The following is a 24,383-nucleotide window of genomic DNA, read 5'->3' as shown; positions in this document are numbered from 1 at the left end:
GCTCTCATCACCTAAATGCAAATGACTTCTGAATTTGTCTCCAGTTTATATATCTTACAGTTACAAACCTGTATATTCTATGGTCTACTTGACATCTTCTTTTCGAAGTCTCAAAGGTCCCTCAAACCTAAGCGATCCAAAGTTAAGTTAATTTCCCACTATAACATGCCGTTACCACATACATAGCCAGCTACATAGTCCAGAAAACTATTATGGTTTTGACACATCCTCTTCCCTCTCTGTCATAAATCCACTCCATTTTCCAAGACCTCCCAAATATCTATGGAATCTATTCAGTTTTCTACATCTCCACAATCACCTCCATCCTAGCATCAATAATTGTCATCTCTTGGCGACTACAAATGGTTTCCTAAGGAGTATTACTTGCAAACATTCCACTCTGCTGCGCCCTCCTTAATTTGTTCTACACCCTGCAGATAGGGTGACATTTTTGAAACACACATTTGATCATTTGTGCCTGTCTCCCCTGATCATACTAAATTTGTTTTAGTCCCTCATACCTGCCAGGCTCCTTCGCATTAAAGGGGTGTTGCTTGTACTAGTTCATTGGCTTGGAATGCTGTTCCCTTCCCTTCTCCTGAGTTAGGCTACTTTATCCTTCAGACCTCGGCACAAGCATCATTTTTTGGGGGAAAGCCCACCTTTGCCTCAATGAGGTCAGGTTTATCTACTAGAAAATTATACTGAATCATGTACTTCTCCATTACAGTATTTCCCAACAGCATGGTAAATTTCTGGTTTTGTTCACCATTGTCTCCCCAGTACTAGCACAATTCCTGGCACATAGGAGTTACCCCCAAAACATCTATTGATGGAATTCATGTGTAGGGGGGATATCATTTGAGGAATCCTGCATGGTATGGCATTAGAGCTGGTATTATTGAAGAATAAGGTCGAGGGAGATGAATTAGGGATATTGCAAAGAACAAAATTTAATAGTTTTTGCTGGAGTATTTAGATATAAGTGGTAGCAGAATTGAAAATGATTCATAGGTTGATCCGGAGAATGGTAGAACCAATGAAAACGTTTCAGCTAAAGAATAAATGATGAGTTTAATTTATTGATGCACTGTATTTGCGGTAACAAACTCACCAGGTAGAAATGGCTTGAAGACATTTTAAAATGTAGGAATGGATGTGGTGTGAGGTGTCATCCAGATATCTTAATCTGGATGCCCTCCTCCTCCTGACAAGCAATATACAGTTAACAGCATGGAAAGTCATAAATCCTGGAACAACTTGAGATTGCTCTCTCTTCCCCTAGTTCCTTACCCTTTTCTATCATCTATCATATCTCTCTTTTCTCCATCCCATTGCCACTTCCCTGGACTTGCACCTGGATTATTTCAACAAGCTCCTAACTACTCTCCCTGCATCAAGTCTTTCATCTCCTTGCAATCAATCCGGTTTGCACTTTCCTCCAAGACTTTTCCAAGACACCAGAAAGTCACTCTCCTAGTAAATATCTTTAAAAGGCTTTCATTACCTGCAGAATACAATTTAGACCTTTTATCAAGGCTTTATGAATTGATCCTAAAATTCCTGAACTCCACTTCCAGCCCCTCTGTCCAGCCAACCATACCAGCCTACTTATTATCCTCTAATGCCTCCTTGCTTCCCTTCTTCGTTTCCTTCTCTTCAACCTACTTGCAATGTGACTATAAAATAACGAAGTTATTCTGGCTAGGAAAATATATTGTCTAGTATAGAGACAAAATATAAAAAAGAAATTTAAAAAGAAAGAAAAAAGCCAAGGAAACTGCTAGCTTTCCAATTCCAACCCAAACGTGGGCTTCTGAAGCCTTCCCCTCGAGGAAAATTTCGAGTTCCCCTGGGTATCTGCCAGCTTCCTGTACTTCTGAGCCAAAGCTAGCTGAGTCACTGTCTCTCCTATAGGTGAAGTGAAGCTCACTATTTGGCATGTCTATCTTTTAGTCTAGCTACGAAGAATTTGGCTACGCGTAATTTGTTATCACACTTCTTTCCAGGATAGAAACACGGCCACAAACGTCTCCCGTTGACCTCAAGAAGATGGCTACAGAGAGACGTCGCTACGTCTTACGTCACTCCGTGCAGGGACGGTGGGGCCCTCAAGGGAGGTGATGAGGGGCGGGGCCAAGTAGGGCGGGGCGGGGCTAGAAGGCAGGGGTCCAGGAGGCAGCCCAGCCTCCACCCCTCCTCCCAGTGTGAGCTGCCACCAGGCGGGGCTAGAAGGGGCGGGGCGGCTCCAGAGAGGGAGAGGTCGGGGGCGCTTCTGCAATTCAGCTGGTGCGCGCGGCGCTCGGAGGCCACGCCGGGAGGGTCCACTTGACGCTCCGTCCTGGGCGCGTGCCCAGGACCACCGGCTCAGACCAGGCGCAGCTGCTCAGCCGAGCGGAAGCTGGTGGCCCCGGGAGTGGCGTCCAGAGCCCGAACTCCACAGACGGAAAGCACCCAGGATTGGGGAAGCCCCGGGAGCAGCGCGGCGGCGCCTCCTTTACCCAAGGGGCCGCGGCGACGGTCACGGGGCGCGACGCCACCGAGCGCGACCCAGGCCGGGATTCCAAACAGGCGACCCAGGCTCCTCCTTGACCCGGCCCGCCTCACCTGTGGGGCGCGCCGCGCCGCCTCCGCAGGTGTAGAAGGCACCTGCGCTGCCTCTCGCACCGGTTTCCGCCCGCCGCCCCCCAGGCGCCAGGCCCGGGCAGCGCACCTGGACGCCCGGGACTGCAGGAACCGAGGCTTAGAGGGCGCGGCGTCTTCCCAGCGCCCCCGGAGGACGCAGGTGAGGCGGGCGCGGCTTCGTGGAACCAGCGGCTGCCGCTGTCGCCGTCCCAGCCACAGCCGGGTCCCGGAGACCCGGCCGTCTGCGCCCGCTCCCGGGGAGGAGCCGCCGGCGGCTGGGCACCATGAACGGCAACAGCGCCAACATCACCTATGCCAGTCGCAAGCGGCGGAAGCCCGTGCAGAAAACGTGAGTGTCCGGAGCGCGTCCTCGGTGCGCGGGCTGGGCGCTCAGGCGCGAGGGTGCGGAAGGCGGCCCCACCCCGCCCCCAAATCCCCGCGGTCTGGGGGTCAGGTCCATTCCTGACACAAGTCAGTGGAGTCGAGATTTGGGGGCGGGTCGAGAGACCCAGGCCTTAGATTTTTTTCTCCATTTTTAATTATTGCACTTAAAAAAATGTCCCCCTGTCCCCCGCGCACACGAACCCTTTCACACCCCCACCCATTTGCAGCTTTTTACTGTGGTCCTAATTTGTTGACAGCTCTGATCGGCCCGGTGGGGCTGGTGGATTATGTAGCGTAAACCCGTCTTGAAATCCCCTTCCACTTTTAATAACCTCTTCGGTTAGAGGACGGTCCTAATTCTCATTTCTGGTAGGGCGAGGTGTTTGAAAGAGCTAAACGTGTGCCACTCACTGCAAGAAAGGAGCTGAGTGCCTCTGAAGGTCGATTTTGGTCAGGTGCAACTGGCTTTTCGTTGCACTTTTATTTACTTATTTGGCAGTAATTTTGTGGTGCTCGACGTGGTCATATCGGTAAAACGTATAGAGATGGTAGCAGGTGTGAGTGGGTGTGTGTGGTGGGCACAATACAGTGGGGGGGATTTCATTTTTCAGCTGTCTTTTTGGGGCATTATCGCTTTTGCGGTGGTTTTAGGGTCTGTAAAGTAACAGATTTGGAACTGGACTTAGTGAAACAGACGTTTTCACTCTTGATAGCTTTCTCTAATTCCCTTTCCCCCCCTACTTCAAAGTTTTGTCAATTCTAATGAAGCGAATACAAACAGATATTTTGTTTGTCTTGGTGGGATATTTGTGTGAGATGGCAAATACTTCAGAATTTTTTTTTCCAGAAAAACAAATCCATGGTTGAGACAGATTTACTTTTGTGAGTTGGCTGTATTCATGTGTTTATTCCTTGTTATCTCTGAGTTAATTTACTTCACATTTTTCAGATGTTCATAAACAATTTTAAGAACACATTAAAGATTTACTCAGAGCAAATTAGAAGTGTGCCTTTTGCTTAAAACTTAACTTAGATCACTAATTCAAACCAGAAAAGTAGTTTAAGCTTTGTTTAAAACCACTAACTGGTGTAAAAGTTGAATTATTCTGGAGTTTTAATTTCAATATGAAGATCACAGTTCTTCAGCTCTATACTTGGCATTAACAGAGGATATTCATCTATAAATCGACTGATTAAAATTTAGAAGTTTTATGCTGCAAGTGTGACCAACAGGAATACTGCTGAGTCAGCAATTTTCTGTCTTGGCAGTTCTGTGACATTGATTTACAAGCTAGCCAAAGTAGAGTGATTTGTCTAATTTGACTTTGTCCTTGATGGTTAAAGTTGAGAGGCATTCCAAATACCTGTTCTATGTATTTATTAATGCAATAGTACACTTACCATAATTTATAATAGAGGCATCATGGGGTTTTTTCATGTATAGTCAGAAAACTTGAAGAGCTCCCTGGTGGATTTTTAAGTTAATGAGTTACTGTCATGTGTTACAAAAAGGACTTAGATGGCTTAAAAAAAAAAAGTCGTATGCCTTATTTTTGCATTTATTATAAAGCTTAACATTTTTGGCTTCTAGATAACATTGTATTAAAGATCTCTTCAAACATTATATTTTCCTTTTATTTATGTAAGATGTATCTTTTATTTGATCTTAATATTTTAATATACTTCCTAAGACTTTTAGTATAGTTGCATGTAATAATCTCTTGTAATACAGTGTTACTAAAGCATTTTTCACATTACCCCTATTTTATCTTATTTAGTATAGATGTTTATCAGATACTTATTGTGCATCATGCATTGCTTCTAATCCTATAAATGCCTTAAAATTGTCACTACATTGCTCCATAAGAAAAGCCTAGTGGGCATTTACAGAATCACATGAAATTGTTTATAAATTATTTGTACCTGAGTGAAAAATGGGTAGCTTTGTAATGGAATGCAGCCATCAAATCTAATACTAAGTTTAGAATGGTTTTTTTTTTAAGTTAAATTACTAGTTTGTAGCTAATGGGGTCTGAAATAATGCCAACATTGTCAGAAAAACACATCTTTGCACTGAAAATGCTATTGAGGTTTAATTTTGACCTCTTAACTGAAAGCCATTTTATTTTACTTAAAAAGAAAATATGTTGTAGCATAATTATAGAACTGTTGACAAGACAGCCATTTAAATATACAGTTCCATAAAACTTTGGAATCAAGTCGGTTACATAATTTTAACCTGAAGCTCTTCCAATCTTCAGTTGAACTAATTAAACAAGATAAACTCCCTCTAGTGGCAAGCCTAACATTGAGAATTATTTTCATTAGTAGGACATACATCTTAAATATGTTAAATTTAATCCCACTAAAATATGTTGTATATAGTAGACACTGAATAATATGTTTCTTTTCTCTTGAGAGTACTGAAAGGAAATTAAAAGATCTGAAGCAACCTTGTATCTAATCTGCCTTCCTTCCTACCTTCCAGAAGACATTTTCAAAGATAACGTTAGGAATAGATTCCAGTATAACTTTCCTTAAAATGTAGTTCTGTACTTAAGAACTCTGCTCAAAACAAAAAAAAAATAATTTTTTTTTACTTAAACCTTGTTCTTGTTTTATTTCTTTGGAGATGATAGCATTTTTGTTAATTTGTTTAGTACTATTGTCTCATGAAGATAGGTGAAAAGTGCACTATTAATATTAAGTAGAATCTTTTTTTCTCTAGTGATAATAACTTTGGGTCTGTTTTTGTACTTTTCAAGTTTTATTAATACAGAAAAAGTTTTAGTGGTACTTTACTGTATTTCTAGAAAGTTAGTAGTGAATTTTGGCAAATAATAGGTGTTGAGTAAATGATTTTTACACTTAGAAATGATATCAACAGTAGTTGTGATCAAGCCAGCCATCAGAAAGTGTCAGAACGGGAAATAACTTCTGAACCTTAGCTAATTCTTTTCTCTATTAACCTGCTAGCCATGATAATATAATATACTAGCATTGTCTTCTAGGCTATTTTTGCTAAGTTGCTATTCATTCTATTTAAATCTCAGGAACCTCATTTATATAATACCTACTTAGAATAAAATTAGGCACTGTTTTGCTGAAAAAGTTGCATATGAATATAGTATGATACCATTTTCCAAACAGCTTCTAAAATAAAAGGATAGGTTATTTCAGTTACATAATTATTTCTTCACCATCATTTTTCTTTTAAATATTTAGATAGCTTATACATAGTGATTATAGAGGCTCTTACATATTGGTACTGTGAAACGATTAAGTGAAAATGTGTAGTTATTGGCAACATTTATAAAGAATAAATGGCAAAAGAGGAAACAGTGAGATATAAATTGAAAGAGAACTAGGTCTAAACTAAAAGATGAGGTCTTGTTTCCTTGCCTTTTAGGATCTGGACAAATTCTTGACCAGTTTAGCAGGACAGTCAATTCTTACACTGCCACTCTCACAACTAAAATTAGCAGAACAAAAAAGCATTTTATAAACTGTAAAGATTGCTGAAGATATAATGAAACAGAAACATAAATTCTGTTTTCATAATTTTTGCTTATATTATCCCAGAACAGTCATTTCTCCGGTGAAACAGTAAGAGGCAGTATATGATTATGTTCTCAGTTATGAGTCTGGCTGAATTGTGCTCCTTTCCTGGTGAATAAACGTACATAAAGGACATGCGTATTGGGATTTGTGATTAAGACAGTTACTTAGAAATAAATACCATGTAGATCTTTAACAGCAGTACTTTTTTACTTCCACACTTCTTTAAAATGGATTTTTTTGTATGTGGTTTAATATAACAGAAAGCTGTTTATTAGACTTACTATGATACAGGCGTGCACCGTGCTTTGCATACATAATTTTATTTCATCTTTATAATAGTACTATGAAAAAGTAATATTTCAGGTTTATAGCTAGGGACCTGAGGTTCAGATTCAAAATTGTCAAGTGGGAAATTAAAAAGCTGTGTTTGCATATCAGACCCTAGACTTTCTTCCCAATTTCCCAGTACTGTCCAGGTAGTTCAGCAGTGCATGTGATACATCCATGTCTTAGGTATTGCCTTATTGTCTACTGTTTGTTCTCAAATAGTTAGTGTTCTTAACTATATTATTTACTGCTTCCCAAACTTGATTTTCATATTTTCTCCGTATTTGCATTCATGCCCTTTCATCTAAGTCTTTTCCTTCTTTCTTACTGATTTGCTCCCTACCTCCCCTCCTTTAAAACATTGCTTCTAATGGCTGTATAATACTCCTTTCTGTTAGTGGTCCATGATTTATTTCACTATTTTTTCTTTTAATGGAAAATTCTGTTATTTCCAACCTTTTAGCATTTTAACTAGTTTTTCAGAGCATACCCTTGAGATATGTGCATTTTTGTGCAAATTCTTAGTCATTTCTTTAGGAAAAATTCCCATACATGGAATTTGAGGGCACACAGGTATGTATACTTTTAAGATTGAGGGAAATATTATGCTCTGAGACATAGTATCAAATTGCTCTGCAATAAGTTTACATTCCCATTGGTAGTCTGTCCTTGCATTTTTCCTTAAAAATTTTGACAATTGACTTCCATAGACAAAAAATGATGGAGTAGGCAATTGAACTTCTTATAGAGGTTGTGTGTGTGTGGAGTAGTAATGTGGTGTTTGCAGAGTTTTCTGCGTGATTTGCTTTGTCTTACACTACTTTTTACTCGTTTTCACTTTACTCCTTTTTATGATTGATATATTGTTTTGAAAGGTATTCCTATTAAGTAATACATGCACATTTAAAAAGTCAATAATATATATAATGCTTTCTTCAGTTTAGCATGTTAGGCATGATCTGTTTGTTTTATTGTGATAGTTAATGTTATTAGTGCTTTTCATCTCTCCTTCATCTTCCTTCCTCCCAATATAATGTTATCACAATTTTAAATTAAATTCACTTTCAGTGTTTCATTATTTTTGTTTACTGTAAATATTGATTACTGCTGAGCTAAGTAATACACTATGATTACACTGTCCTTCCTGTTTTATGTTGTCATTGATTTCTGCCCATTTTCCATCTTCATATTTATTTGCATCTGGGTTTAGCTGTCTCGTAGGTTTACTGAAGACAGATTGTGTTTCCGTCTCTTGTTTTCCTTGTTTGGCATGATTTTCTGGAAGAGAAGGGTACTTGAAGAAAGCTGCATATTCTGACATCATGAAATTAGAAGCGACTATGTGTCTTTGAGACCCACCTGATGTAGTTGCCACATCTCCATGAAACCTCCCCTCATTACTCTACCTGCACATGAACTCTTACTTTCCTGAACTCCTGGGCGTCACTCTTGTAGCACCTGTATTATTGAGCAATGCATTATGTTTGATTTTGTCTTGTTATGGAATGTATCTCCTCCTAGTAGAAAATATAAGCTCTTTAAAGATAGGACTCTCTTTTGTCTTTGTATCTACCAGAGCTTCATAGTACCATGCACACAGTAGGTATTTGAGAATTACTCATTTAACAACTGTCCACTACTTAAGGTTTTTCTGCTGATGTTTTAGTGATTTTGGTATAGTAGATACATTTTATGTGGGTTTAAAAAGAAATACTTTTAAAAAGTGTATATTCATAGAAGAAGAAAAAGGGAACAACTTAATGATTTTTTTTCAGGAGTATGGAAGTGACAGTGATTTCTAGGGCGTATTTCATGTTTCAGGTTTTCACTGTTAAAGTCTTATCTAGAGACGTTATGCTGTTTATGTCTCATCACCTCTCCTTAGGTAAAGAAAAGGGATAGCCCATCACAGCCGCCGGCGAGCAGCAGGAGAGTGGCTGTAGAATTCTGACTCATTGAAAGTGTCATCCAGCCAGGATTGTCAGAAGTTTTTGTAAATGTTTTTCTTTCTTTCTTTTTGCTGCCTCATATGGGGAAGTAAAATATCCAGCTGTAATTCAGCCTAACAGGAAACTTTAATGTTACTTGTGCCACAGACCACCTTTCCAATATTATATTAAGAATATTATTTATGACTATCAACATTCAACTTTTCCATTCAGAGATAAATAAGCGCTAAAGCTGTGGGGAGGAAATGAAGGATTGGTTGGTTTTAAAAGTTGGGCTTAATTGGGTGTAGTTGGTATGATAGAGCGATTTATTGAGGAATACTTCAATTTCCTAACTGTTGGAATGGAGAGTAGTATCAGTAGATCCAGAGAAGGGGTTGCCTAAGTTCTGAGAAATATGAATGAGAGGAGATCCAGGTGTAAGGGCTGGAAATGAAGATAAACAAGTTACTGATAAGTAGACTGAAGCAGGGGACTGGCTGAAGCCACTCAGCTGATAGAGCAAACTTGGCACTGTGATAGGTAATCTCTTGTTAAAAAATGTTAATTTAATCTCATAGGATGGCTGAAACTATATCTTTGCATGTCATATAAAACACAAATATTTACAATTACAGTAACATGATTAAACTAGGTTGTTAAATTTTTCAACTTTGTTTCAGACACTGGGTACAAGTGATGAGCCTAACGTTTTAGACTAGAATATTAAAAATCAGGGCTTGAAAGATAACATTCAAGCTGGCGTTGGATGTGCTGTTGGGCCTGTCACCACCAGTACTCAGCGTTTAGGGCTTCAAACACAGAAACATGGCACGCTGTCAGCTGGAGTCGTGATTTCACAACAATCTTGACTACAGGTTGGGACAAGATTTTTGAGGTTAAGTTTTAAAAACTAATACATTTTTCCTTTGCCTGATCAACATTCAGGAAATGTCTGAACTCCAGATCTCCCAAATTCAGTCTTACTGGGACATTTGTGTATATTTCAAATGCAGTCTTTTATTTAGATAGATGATGCTCGGCAGTATATTTTGGCATAGATTTGAAGACAAAACAAAAGTACTAGCATAACCCAAGTCAAGTGTAATTGATGTAAGATTACTCTCCATTTTTAATTATTCTGTGCATTTTTAATATGTATAGACGGATAGGAAATATTTTCACAAAATAGTTCTGAACGTTTCTCACAAAATCAGTGAAAAAGTATAGTAATGTTGAATCTATTATTTCAGCTTTAACAACATTGGATTTGAAATGCCAAGTCCAGTGGGTACTTCTTAATCCTGACCTTAATTCATCTGTGCATTTGACTTTGTTCTCAAAAATGCTCTACCCTGGTTCCTTCCTGTTTGGCTCATCAGTCCTCCCCTCTCAGCTTTGCCTGTGCCTCTTCCTCAGCCTTGCACTTAAATGTTGGTATCGGGGAGGTTGTCCTCAAGTCTCTCTTCTCTTTGTTGGGTATACCTTCCATTAGGAAACACGGTTGTCATCCTAAGCTACCAACCTCAGTCATTTGCAGCCTCTCCTCACTCCGTGTTGTTTTCTCCCTTCCTATACCTTGTTGGTCAGCAAGTCAGTTTAATTCAGTGAACATTTGAGCCTGGCTGTGCACCCAGCTTTATGATGGGCCCAAAGTGCTATGTCTAAATATCCCAAGCTGCTTTTTACTTACTATCCCTACTGTTACTGCCTTTGGGCAGGCGCCTGTCATTACTTTTCTGGACATTTCTGGTCAGCAGACATTAATTGAGAGTTCAGTCTGTGTCAACTACAATGCTGAGCAGTGGGGATACAAAAATGATTAAGTTTTCATAGTACTAAGAGCCACAACTAAGTATATGTAATATAGGTTACGTAACACTCAGGAAATTTGACCTCATGCGAAATAGTCCCGAATGTGCATCACACCTTAGAGCTGTGAACAGCTTTGCACTGTGTAAAGCAGCAATGTCTTCTCGTGCAGGGTTGACTGTTGCAAAGAGCCAGCATAGAATTGGCAGCAGTGCCACGTGGAGGGATACCTTCAAGCCTCTTCCTCACACTATTCTTTCTCCCTGTGTCCTGTCAGCTTGTCTGGCTTCATGTTTGTGTTACTCTTCTCCCCAGTGCTTTATAATCATTACTGGAAAGCTGTCAAGAGGGCAGGAACGAATTTCATTTTTAATTTATGGGAAGTGTTATCTGCACAGAATATTCCTTAATGGAATGGTTATGTAAGACATTTACATAAGATGCCTAAGGTACAGAAGTCATACTGGAGGAATCCGTTGTGATTAGGTCAGGAAAGACTACAAAGTGATGTAATCAAGCAGGGCTTTGAAGCTGGTGAGACAGCAGGGGAGAGGCATATATGAAAGCACCAAAGTGCATACTGGTAACTGTAAGTCATTTCTTAGCTCTGGAATATAATGGACAAGGAAGGTTTTGGCTGGAGGCAGTGAGGCCTGGGAAATAGGGGTCATGGAGTGATCAAGAAACGTTTGTTTGCTAGGCTAAGGAGCGTGGATTGTGGGGAGCTACTGAAAGGCTTGAATCGGAGGAGTGATTTGGATCTGCATTGTAGGAAGAAGTGCTAGCTGGCTTCAGTGAGGTCCGCCCTGCATCCCATCCTCTGATCAGCAGGGTCAGCTTAGTAAAACACAGGAGTGACCGACTGATCCTGTAAGTCCTAGCTGAAAGCTTAGGATGACTCCCAGATACCAATGCCAATTTTATACCGTTTCTATGAGGAAACGTGCTGTGTCTTCCACCTTGAACATTTTGTCATCAGACACCCACATGGCTCACTCCTTTGTTGGATTCAGTCTGTGCTCAAGCATCACATCAGAGAGACCTCCCCTGGCTGTCAATACCAGCACCCCTTCACTCCTTAGTTCCTTATCTTGCTTTGTTTTTCTCCTTACACTTACCAGTCCCCAAATTTAAGTGTTTCTGTATGTATGTGCATATCTTCCTGCTGGAAGGTAAGCTTCATGACAACAGGAGCCTTAGTATGTTTTGGTCACTGCTAAGTGTTCTGTGCTTGGTCCTTGGTGTGTGGTCAGTATTTGTTCAGAGAATGTGATTCCATCGAACTTCCCCCTTCTGTCTCTTGAACCCTGTGCTTCACACTTCAGGCAGAGGACTTCCAACAGTTCACCAGTCCTGGGTCATGACTCCTCCTGAAATCCTGGGCATCTTTCAAGATCCATTTCAGATACCACCTTTTCTGTAAAAATCTTTTTTTTTAAAAAGCAGTTTGCTCCCTGTACTTAGCTCTCATAACACTTTTTGAATATGTAGAAGAGTGTTTTCTTGGACTACCCAGGACATAATAGGTGCAAACAAGTGTTTGTGTTAACAAGGGATTAGTCAGTAGAGAATTGCTCAATGAGGTAGACATGCATTATGGGTAAAAGTTAAAATTCAGTTGATTAATTGGAGAAATGCAGTCATTAGGTGTGACTTGAATTTTATTATAAATGGAATATGATTAGAGGAAATAGCTAGAGAAATAGTCAACAATTTTAATTAAGTAAATAGTTATATAAACAGTCTGGAAATAGTATTTACTGACTTATTTTGTGTGACATTTTACCAGTTTACTACTCTTTTTTTGTAAAAAAATACAATAGCCAAGTTCTGAAGAAATTACTTGTTAGGGAGAGTATAAAAACATGTTAGGATTTCATATTTACTTATCATCTTTTTATCTACACTATTACTTCTTTACGTATAACATTGAAAATATGAATTATCTAGAAATGCTCTGAGTATGTTCCCCATTTATATTTCAGCATGGGTGTCTGATGGTCTGTAAATTCACTTTAAATAATGAATTTGTCCTGTGAAATCCTGGCCAAGGCCATTGTGTGAAGTAGCCCAATTTCTCACTTCTGAACACAAGTTCTACTTATAACCATAAGTATCTTTTCTCTCAGATGAAAATCATACTAAATGTTGGGGGTTCGTTGAATTTTCTAATTGAATCACAAATTATGAATGTGAATAAGTAGAACTGACCAGTCAATCATAAAAGCAGAATTGGCCAGTAATCATAGTTAACCTCTAGTTTTTTTGTCAGTTAACAAATACAAATAACCCAAGTCAAAATTTTTCTTGTTTTAATATTGGAGGACCCCTTTAGATGGCAGTAGGGCCATCTGGAGGTGCCAGAGTGCTTTGAGAAATTGTTGTTGACAGGATGAAAGTGTTAAATACAGGAAGCTGGGAATGATGAAGATGAGTTTGTTTATTACAGGTTGCTCTCATTTATTTACAGCATCATGATGCTAAGATGATGCTACTTGTGCAAGATAGCAAAGGAAGCATAACTTTCACATAATTCATTACAGATTTTTCTTTTCTTTTCCTAACAATGGTTGTGTTTGAGGGGGGAAAGAAATCCTAGATTTGTTCATTGGGAATCACTATACCACAAATGTATGAAGTACATAAGATGTACTTGGCATTTCCTTCTGATGGGTGCATAAGTTTTTAATAAAACATGAAGACTTTTACCCATCCTCTTGTTTGGCTTAATTAAGATATGAAAGGAACATTTTGAAAGGATTTATATAAACTTCAAGTAGATTTTAGATGTTTGCTTTGTTAGTGAAATATTTGAAGCGATCTTATAATGCAATAGAAATTTTTGCGTTATATACTCTAAAGTATTTCATGGCATTTTGTTTGTTTTCCAGTATCAAGCCAATCCCGGCTGAAGGAATCAAGTCTAATCCTTCCAAGCGACACAGAGACCGACTTAATACAGAGTTGGACCGTTTGGCTAGCCTGCTGCCTTTTCCACAAGATGTTATTAATAAGCTGGACAAACTTTCTGTTCTTAGGCTCAGTGTCAGTTACCTAAGAGCCAAGAGCTTCTTTGATGGTAAGACAAAAGGGTTTAATTTTTCTATAACCACTTATAAAATGCTTATATTGAATATGGCTGTTTCTGATTCTGTGCTGAACACTGCAAAAATTAGCCATATGTGAAGAGTTTTGTTTATTGCTATATAGTAATGCTTAAGTAGCAAAGCCAAATTTTTTAATTTTTCCAAAAATCAGTTTTCCAGATTCATTCATCAAACAGATGCTTCCACTAAGTGATATGTGGTATCATTCTTTGAAAATTATATATTTGGATATTATGCTCATACTAAGTATGTCAGTTCCCAGTTCTACTTCTCCTTCCAGTTCAGTTTTTTAAAGTATCTTTTTTTAATGAAAAGAATAAAATGCATATTAACTACTATGATATAATTTTGCTGGATTTCCTTCAGTATGTTTTTATAGATATGTCATTTCATTTATCCTTTCAAAATTATGTATACTTCTGTTTTATATTAACTGTATGTTTACTCCAGGAAAATGTCATGCTTTTTTATTTTCCATAGAAAAGAGCATTTCGTTATAGGAGTCAGTAGAATTGGATTTGTCTCCATTATGCCACTGACAAACTATTTGACTTGAACCAAACCAGTTAGCATCCCCATGCCTCAGTCAGCTGTAAAGTTTGGTATTTGAGCGAGGTGATACTTGTTACCTTTTAATCATACAGTATTTCCTAGCATAAAGCATTTTAAACAGAACCTTTGTTTGAAAAAATGTGTTTCAGTGTGCCTTCTCATGTAAAATAATTTTTTGAGTTCTCTTTTTATCTATATGTCAGAAATAGTTTTTTTTTTCCAGGAAACATTCATTCTTAAATATATCATGTTATTTTCTAAACGGTAGTAAAGAAGTCATGATAAAACCTCAGTGGCCTAGGTCAGTGCTTCTCAAACTTTACGGTGCTTACAAATCACATAGGGATCTTGTTAAGATGAAGGTTTTTATGCAGTAGCTTTAGGCGTAGTCAGAGACTTTGCTTTTCTAACAAGCTCTCAGGGGATGCTGATATTGCTGCCCTAGACACTCTTACAGATACTTGAATTTGTAATTTGTGTTTAGAATATTGCAAAACAGTTATTTCCATTTAGGTTTATATTTAGATGGCTTGATGTGTTTAGTCTGAGCATCTTTTATTTTTTTGTTTGCTTGCAGTATGTTCTTTATTTTGGAAAAAAAGCTATATACTTTAATAGTTGTGATCTGGGCAATAAACACTGAGTTGAGGGTAATAATTCAGGGGTTCATAGTAGACACTTAAATTTTCTTTGATATATAAAAAGTCTTTGGATTTTCAATTTTTCAACTATACAAGACCCTTCATCTTCTAGATAAGTTAGTGATATTCAGTGGTATGTGTGTTTTTGTCAGCTATATAGTCATTTTATGATAGAGCTGGAACTAGAACCCAGGTTTCCATACCCCTTATAATATTGTTTTTCCTGACCATGTCTAAGTCATTTCCCTTTTCTGGGAACCATTTATATAGCAAACCATGAATACTTTTCTCTAGATCCATGATTCTTAAAGTCAGTTCCTAGAACAAGCCATGTTAGCGTCACCTGGGAACTGGGAGACATGCCAGATCTTGGGCCCCATCCTACACCTACAAAATCGTAAAGTCTGGTTGGGGCTGGATGCATGTTGAAGTTTAGGAGCCCCTGTGGTGGATCGTGACCTCAAGATCACTCTCAGCATCTTGGAATGCTGTTCTGTTCCTCAGCATTTATCCACTTGCTGTGTTACTGCTTGACCTTTGGATGGGGGGGGGGGGTTCCATGACATGTGAGATGTGCTCTCTGCCCTTAGGGAGTTAACAGGTTGGAAGTCAGGGAGGCGTAATTTCTTGACTCAGGTAAAGATGTATTCATGTGAGTTATGGTGCCTTTCCATTTTCTACTGCTCTATAATGAGAAATCAAACTATGTATCTTAAAAAGAGGGGAAGAAAAAAACCCGTATGGGTTGTTCCCTGTTGAGAAGTAGTGGAGCAGAACTGAAGCTGTTTACAGAGTGAGTAGCCACTGTGCCATTTAAATACTAACATGATTACTGTTTTATGGGCTGTGTGTGTGTGTGTGTGTATGCACGTACATAAATATATATGTATATTTAGTGTGTGTGTGTATATATTTTCATGATTAGACATGAGTTTCCTGTTCAACACTTTAAGTAAAGAAGATTCCAGAGTTTACCCTATCAAAAATGTCGTTGTTTAGCTGGGCTCATGGAATTCTTGTTAAACAGTATTTTTTTAGCTCTTCATTGATGAATTTGTTCAACTTTTATTGTGGTTTGGTGTATTTGACATCAGGGTCTTATTACCCATTTGCATCTTTCCTTTATCAATTATATTATCTTAAACTTTAGTTTCTTTGCATTACTGGTTTTTAAACTTCAGTGTGCATCAGAAACCTGAAAAAGCTTGTTAAAATGCACGTTCTAGGGCATGCCCCCTTCATGCTGATTCTACGTAGGTTCTATGTAGAACCCAGGAACCTGCATTTTAAATAAGCAGCCTAGATGAGTCTGAGGCAGTGATTTAACTTCGCCTTGATTATGCCCTGAATTACTCTTTTAAAAAGTTGTTTTCTTTGCCTTCAGAAAGATGAATCCAGGTGTATAAAATTTTAGGAAGACTATAAATGTGTTTGCTTGGGTTTCAGTAGGGTGTGTGCCCTAAGCAGTTTCTTATGTTCAATACAAGAACACAGATGGAAGGTGAGGGAAATAATCAGTAAAAAAAAAAAAAAAAAAATCCCCAAAGTCTTGTCCAGACCACCTGTTGTCTTGGAAGGCAGTGCAACTTTTTGAGAGACTAAAGGGAATCAAGTTTCTAAAGCAACCCTTATCACCTGAAGACATACTGAATGCAACCCAGGAGACTTGGCACATGCCCTCAGCGAGGAGGATTTTGGTGTGCAGCTCGACTACTAGCAGGGAAACAGTATAGCAGAGGGAAGGGAAGCTCCAAGTGAATAACAGGATGCAAACAGGGGGCGTGTGAATTCCTGCGGAAAGAACAATATAAACGAGTAATCATACAATCTTGTTAGAAAGGAAACTCGTTTTACTGTAACAATAGATATTTTTCCAAGAAAATACATCTAATTATTGTGAGTTTAAATAATCCAACTTGGATGAATCTTCTTAAACTTTGGAGCCATGACTGTACTGCTGAAGCAATACTTAATGTTTTTAAGTACATTAATATTTATCCGTTTCTTATTAAAACACTCTAAAATATAACTTTGAAGTGCTTGAGCACGACTTAACCATAACTTAAAATTGGCTTCTTTGACACAATTAAATTGAAATTACTTTATAATAAATCTTGTAATTTACAGTTGTGCTTTTTATTCTAAAATCTGCAAATTCTGAATTCACAAAGAAACAAAGGGGAAAAAAGCATCTCTGCCCTGAAATAGCTCAAGGTCTAGTGTCTCAGAAACTGCAGATGCAGTATGTGATCCTTTAAAAACGTACATGTGAACTATTTATAATGCAGCATTTAGGGAGCAGTTTTAAGGGACATAAAAAGGTTAGAAGTTTTATTAGTTTTGGTTACAACTAAAGAAATAATTGAGGGACTCTTTGCATGTTTTAATTCTTGAAAACTCTTGAACTACATATATTCTCGACAGTAAAGCTCAGAGACTTGTTTTTCAGTTTGTACTCTGTTTATGCTACAGATAAAGTACACTATACACATTTTTATAATACAATGCTTTATTTTGGGGGATGCACTTAAACATGCCATACGTTACCTATTTCTCTCACTAGACTGGAGTTCCTTGAGAATATTGTGTTTACTGCTATGTCTTAAATGCTTAAAATAATGCCTGCCCCATGGTAGATATTTGGTAAATATTTATTAACTTCATTTCACTAACTTATGTCTGAAAAACAATGTAAAATTCATGTTGAATATTCTAGATGATGTGTTCAGAAATGCATTTCTGGGGCTTGGTTTAAGATGTTAATTTTTTACTATTTCCAGATAATCTTTCTGTTAATAGCCAGTTTGCAGTTATTGGTTACATCAATTATTTTATTCTCTCTCTATAAATCTCCAAATGCAAGAAATAATTTGTTTTATTGAATTGTAGCAGTAAGAACATTGTTACATAGTTTCTGATTTGCTGGATCATACAGTGAAACATGTAGAGGTACTTAAGACTAAACCGTCAGAGCTGTGTACGTGGTTTTGAACCGAGTAGCATCGCTGCCCTTTTCTCGGTGCTTTCAGCACTTGCTGCCCTTTGCTGTCTTCAGTCACCTCCTTGACATTGCTGTACATTTATTGTCTCATTCCTGGGCCACTGCTCCTTTTCTTCTTAGCTTGATGTTCCTTTTTGTATGTCCCAGCAGTATAGCACTCATATCACATTTTTATTTTTGTCAGTGTCTGTGGGGTGTACAAATAGAACTCTGGCTTTTAAAAAATCGCTCCCTATGTAAATTTGATAGATGAAAAATTCTAGGGTAAGGCGATACTTTGTTTCTTATTTCTGCACAATGGATACACTTAGACATGTTTTAGGATTAATCATATGTTAATGACGGAAATAATAGATGAATTAAAATAGTAGAAACCGTTTAAGTTCTGTTCCGTTTCCTCAGCAGCACTGCTCTTCCGTGTTCCCTTTTATGCTTCCCTGCTTATTTTTATTTTTTAAAGACTTCTCTAAATTATGTTATCTTTGAAGTCTTTCTGGACAGCCCTTTCTGTTCTTAGCAAATAAATAGCAAAAATCCAAAATTGCTGTTTTCTGATGTTAGCAATTAAACGTGGTCAAGGGCAGTTTTTCTCTCTCAAGATGGACTAAATCAAACTAGTAGGGAGCCTGAGGACAGCTAGGTGGTCAAGTGGACCTGTGACCTGACAAGTCAGTGCGCGCTTCTGATCTAAAATGCAGCCTGAAAGAGTCCTGATATCCTTCACATGATGTTCAAGTTGTAGTACCAATTTCCATACTGTTAAGATGAAACTGTCCTTTTTTTTAATTAAAAAAAGTGGAACATAAAGGAAGAAACAAATCACAAAATGAATATTAAACTCAAATATCATGTTACCTCTGAGATGAAAAACATTTAATAAGTTTAAATAACTTAATGACTGATCAATAAATAATTTATTAAGGGAGATTAGAATTTGAGTGGTTACAACCCAACCTTTGAAATTGGTTGATGTTCCTGTATTGTGTCTTAGTACTAGGATCAAACAGTGGGCACTGGGCTGGTTTACCAGTCTGAGTCAATATGGTAATGTTTTATTCTTAGTAAGAATAATTTCAGCATATAAAAAATTTGTATTAGATTTCATTATCACCTTTTAAAATACTCATCATCATGTAAGTATTGTGTTTAAATCATTCTCCTTTTTGACAGCAGCACTCCAAATTAAAATTTTCGGAGTGACTAGTTCAGGTTCTTTGTTGAGACACAGGTAGCTAATGAGGTAAAAAAGACAGAAAAAAATTTTCTCTATGAGACCGTAGTAGGAGCATGTATTATTTGATAATTATTTGATAATTCAGTAAATATTCTTAGTAAATATTGTACCATTTAAAATATAATTATTAACTGTGAAATCTTGTACATCTTCCATTCTACCTGAGTCATGGGTCATAATTGAGAGAGAGAGAAATTTAATTTGTGGAAAGGAAACCATAGAAATAAGAAAAAGATGATTTCTGTCTAGGTTATATTAAGCCTGACAGAAATAAGTCTGGGGAGCTGAGTTTCTAATTCCAAAGTCCTGAATTTGCAGTTGTCATAGGAAGTAGTTTTCTGGTTATTTTAAAAACTAGGTAATACAGGGGAAAATCGGAGTCTTGAGTCATTATACATGCTTAAAATAACCACTATTTTATAAAGTGTAGGATTATGTACCTATTGGAATATTGTAAACCTCATGAAGTCTGAAAATGTGTGGGAGGAGTGGTGATGGTGTAACTTACATTATGTGTGATTTAACATTTATTCGACCTCATTGTTTACTGTGGACCTTCAATGACTTTTAAATTAAAAAGTGTATGTGCTGTCGTTTTAGTCTTCCTTTGGTAAGGCTCTAACAGTTCATTTCCAGTTCATTAGGTTTTTGAAAGAGAGCCATTGTGTTTATTCATCTTTAGCTTCCATGTTTCTTTGGATTTCAATCCTGTTCTGGTATCTGTATAACGAAAACATTATCTTGAAAAACAAATATATATGCAGCTATAGATGCCAAAAATGAGCTTGAACAAGCAGTAAAAATGAATTAAGTAAAAAGCCTTTTGAAGGGTTATAAAATTTGATGGGTTTGTACCTGTCACTGTACAAAGTTATTACCATATATTTTACTATATTCCCTGTGCTGTACATTACACCCCCATGACTTATTTTATAACTCGAAGTTTGTATCTCTTATTCTTCTAATTCTGGAAATGTTCGAAGTCTGTTTGCCGAAAAGATCAGCATATTTGAAATCATTAAACAGTGTTCAGTTTCATTCACCCATGGTATTATACATCTTAGATTGCAATTCAGCTATGCATTTTTTTTCTAGACTTCATAGTCTAAAACATTAAACTCTAAATAGCACTCATGGTATCTTCCATAACTAAAATTATAAAATTTAGATATTCTTTTAAATTTTAATTTATGAACTTTATATAATGAAATCTATGCACATTGAAACATGGATGAATAAGTAGAATAGTAGAACATTTTTATTGAGTCAGCTTGAAGTATTCAAATCTTGACTCTTACATTTAATAGTATGATATCTTTAGATCTGGAATTTTACCTCTTTTCCTCATATATTCTAACTTACAGTATGAAATTCATTAGATTCTATGAATAAATTCAATATGACATTTATATAAGACACTCATCTCGAGTGTTTTTGTTTGCTTTGACAGGCATTTAAAAAAAAAAAAACACACAGCGATGAATACATACCAAAGATTCAAACTAATTCAAACTCATTACAAACTCCCTTATTATATGTTTTGCTTCTTTTCTGTCCCTTTTAAATTTGCTGCTTTAATGGGTTTTCTCTTTGGTCATTACTTAGTGTTATATGACTCTAGGATCCTTAATTGCTTGGTTGTGAACAGGTCCAGTTGGTCATAAATTTATGCTTTTAGCTTTCTTTTTTAAAGGAAGATTACCATTGGGATAATATTAAAACCAGCCAAATTTTAGCAATTTTTCCTTTTCTGTTTTTTCCAAATACCTACAGGTTTTAAATGTCTATAATTAAATCATTTGATCTTTTGTGAGACTGGTTAATGAAAACATCTTCATGTTATAGTGTTTTAGAAACTATATTCACATGTAATATAAAATTAATCACTTTAAGGTCTGTAATGAAACACAGGACTAAGTCTTTTCATTTAATAATCATTTTATGTGCTATTTTAAAATCCTGCTCTTACAGGCTTTTGACTTTTTTGATAACCAGTTCTAATCAGAAGCTAAATTTATTTGTTCATAGCTGAGATTTAGATTTTGGAGGCATTATAATATAGTTGGAATAATATTTTAAACTGTGAAAGTGAATAAAATATTCCAGGGGAAAGTATATAGCATAAGAGGAAAAAATACCAAAGATGAGATGTTTTAAGGATGGGCAGAGGTGGAAGAAAGCAAATTTCTTGTGTGTGTGGAGTATGAAACTATGGTAAGGCAATAATGAGTTCACTTAAAGATGCCTTAATTTGGTGTTTCAAGTTCTAAATTAGAAGGTGGAAGAAAAAATTGCACATGAGAATGTGAACAAAAATCGAGTTAAAGTCCATACAGAAAAAATAATAAATACTAGAGGAGGTAATTTCTGGTTCTTGGTTGTCCATAAAAGCTATAAAGCCTTTCAGGTGTCAGCAGTGGATGGATGAGAGGCAATAAGCTGTCAAATTGGATTGACTTAATGAACCTAAAGTTGTCTGTATTGAATTCTTTCAGTTTCCTTTAGCCTTAGAGCTGTCCACATGATGTGGGAGTGCTTTTTATGGTCAGTTTTACAGAATATTCCAGTGTTGACTGGAGTCTACTTTTTTGGTAGCATCTAGTTTGTAGTGTCTAGTCTCTGTGTTAAGGAGACAGGATTCCCTCTGTCCTGTATGGTGAAGGGAGATTGTGTCATGTGACCAAAGCACAGGCAGCCAGGAGTCATGGAGACTGGCTCAGTTAGCTGATCTTGTGACCTTAGATGAGACCTTTAACCTCACTGTTCCACGTAGTCCTCATCTTCTCAGCATGCTTAGTAAGACTGCTTGCCTGCCTGGTGTTTTAAGGTTGTAGTGGATTTATCGGAAAAATAAGAGATTTGTGAAGGAAAATTTGTAATTAAAATTGTTATATAAATTGTAATTATTTCTTGTAGAATGCTGATATTTTACTTTCTTTAATGGACAACTTTGTTGTTGCTGCTGTTGTTGAATATGCAGAGGACTTAAGGGAACTGGTATTAATGTCATCTGAGACTTCCCTTGGTTGAAGTAATTTTGTATTTTGATGGAGAGGTAGAAATTTGCTAATAAACTCCTTTCAGCCTTTTGATAGAATATGTAATAATTTATTTCGCCATATCGTTTTCTTTTTCAGAGGCGGCACACATTCAAATCTAGACACTTTGTTCAGGAGAAGTGACATAGCTTAAATTGGTGAGGATATATAAACTGTGACATGGTGTGCTTACTACTTGCTGCGTTTGTGTACATACAGAGTTTTTCATCATTGCCCTGTATTTCAGCATTAATTACATGATTCTGTTTTCATCGATATAAAATTGGGATTAGAGTTATTTCCTGAAGACATTCATATTAATAAGTGCACTCTTTAAACAGAGGAATGATAATTGTAGAAAATGGGAGGGGATGAGATCCAGAACACCTGTTATTTCCTAAATCCTGATGATTTTTTAGTCACTGGTGCTTAAAATGTGGCACCTGGTCCTCAGACTCTCTTGGAAACTTGTTAGCAAAGCAAATGGTGGGACCCCATCCTGGACTTACTGAATCCGAAATTCCGGAGGGTGGGGTACAGCATGTGTTTTAATAGCCTTCCCGGTGATTCTTGTGTCTGTGGAAGTTTGAGAATCGCTGCTCTTGTTGCTGGAACCGTTGCTGGAAATCTGCTGGTTAGAATGCGACCGGAATCCCATGCTTGTATTTGTGGAAACCTGAAGGCAGCTCGTTCCCCATTGGAAAGGTAACTTAGCTGCTCTCGTTGGCTCCGCTAATTCAGAGACCTCACACATAGTTACAGTAGAATTTCATAGAACTAAGTGTAAAACTGGAAAAATGTTAACATCTTTGCAAGTTTGTTTCCACTTCATTGAAAGTACAAATCGGTCTAATTTTAAGGTCTTTTTTTCAGCTTCAGAATGATGTTTTTTAGATTTGCTAAAAAGACAGTAACTACCAGTTATGTAACTTGTATTCATTCATAAAAATCTAAACTAACAGTCACATTTAAAAAAATTGAATTTACTTTATTCATTTTTTTGCCTATCAATATCATCAGAAGGTACTGAACTGCACTAGACATAATCTTGGTCTCCTAGAAACTTATAACAGTTCTAATTTCAGTTTGTTTCTTTTTTCCCTCAAAAGAACACTTCATTTAAAAAAGAAAACGTCATGTTTTCAAGTGAAATATCTATCTTTTGCCCCGAAGTATGTAGAAGAAACTCTCTTTAGGTACATTTAATATATTATTTGGAATTATTTAGAAATACTCATCCATACCAGACTAAACTGGGGATGTTTTCCTTATATTTAAGAAACATACTGCATTACTTAACCCTATCTAATTTATAAAAGTGTATATAGTTGGTTGAATTTTATAAGTGATAGCTTTGGTCTCTTTTAATCTTATATCAATGTGGGAATGGAATTTAACTTTTCCTGCTAAAAGCAATAAAGGGGATGGCAAATATTATTATAAAATAAATTGAATTTATATCAACAATTAGAGATTTAAAAGGTCTATGCTTTTCCCTGGCAAGACATTGATCTGTCATCTTTCTGTTTAAATGTAAACTATAATAACAAAATACGAAATATATTTTACCACATGCCAATATTTCATCCTCATGAATTTCTCCCTTGAACAATTTCATGTTTATTGAAGAGAAAATATTTGGCTAGTAGGGAGAAAAGAAAATCTGAGCTTAGATGTATAAGGAAGAAAAGTGTCATATTAGGAAACAGAGATATGTTTAAATGCATGTGGGGATAAGATTTTTTTTTTAAAAGATTTTATTGGGGAATTGGGGAGGGTAACAGTGTTGGGGAATCGGGGAAGGGAACAGACAGGTAGACAAATTGCTGTCCTTTTGTTCTTCAGTCTAGTTGTGGAGGACATCGCTTCACTGGCCCATGTTAGTATGATCATTGTGCTCTTCCTGGGTGAGGCAATCGGTCGCTGGTCGTTGGCTGGCCGCTCACAGCGGCTCCCGGTTGCTCACGCCAACTGTCAGCCGCTCACGCTGGCTTGCCAGCCACTCACATAGCTCACGGCAGCCCACTGCAGCCTACGCCGTCACCGGCGACCCACAGCAGCCCAGCTCCAGGTTGAGCTATTGTTCATCATCTTAGCTGTAGAGGGCGAGCATCACTGATCCTCAGTGTGGGATCCGAACCGCAGCCCTTCTGCTCAGAGTTGGTGCTCCCAA

General features: G+C 37.3%; 1 protein-coding gene across 1 annotated transcript in view; it reads left to right on the top strand.

The window, feature by feature from the left end:
- The first annotated feature begins 2,249 nt into the window (after nucleotides 1-2,249).
- AHR (aryl hydrocarbon receptor) overlaps nucleotides 2,250-24,383 on the top strand; it is a 41,258-nt gene continuing 19,124 nt past the window's right edge. Inside the window, exons 1-2 of the mRNA XM_019650659.1 lie at nucleotides 2,250-2,974; nucleotides 13,529-13,716. Of these exons, the coding sequence (XP_019506204.1) occupies nucleotides 2,910-2,974; nucleotides 13,529-13,716 (253 nt within the window). The 5' untranslated portion in view covers nucleotides 2,250-2,909. The remainder of the gene's footprint in view (nucleotides 2,975-13,528; nucleotides 13,717-24,383) is intronic.

The sequence above is a fragment of the Hipposideros armiger genome, unplaced genomic scaffold (genome assembly GCF_001890085.2).
Source record: "Hipposideros armiger isolate ML-2016 unplaced genomic scaffold, ASM189008v1 scaffold_143, whole genome shotgun sequence".
NCBI classification, from domain to species: domain Eukaryota; kingdom Metazoa; phylum Chordata; class Mammalia; order Chiroptera; family Hipposideridae; genus Hipposideros; species Hipposideros armiger.
This window is presented reverse-complemented; position numbering and strand designations above follow the sequence as displayed.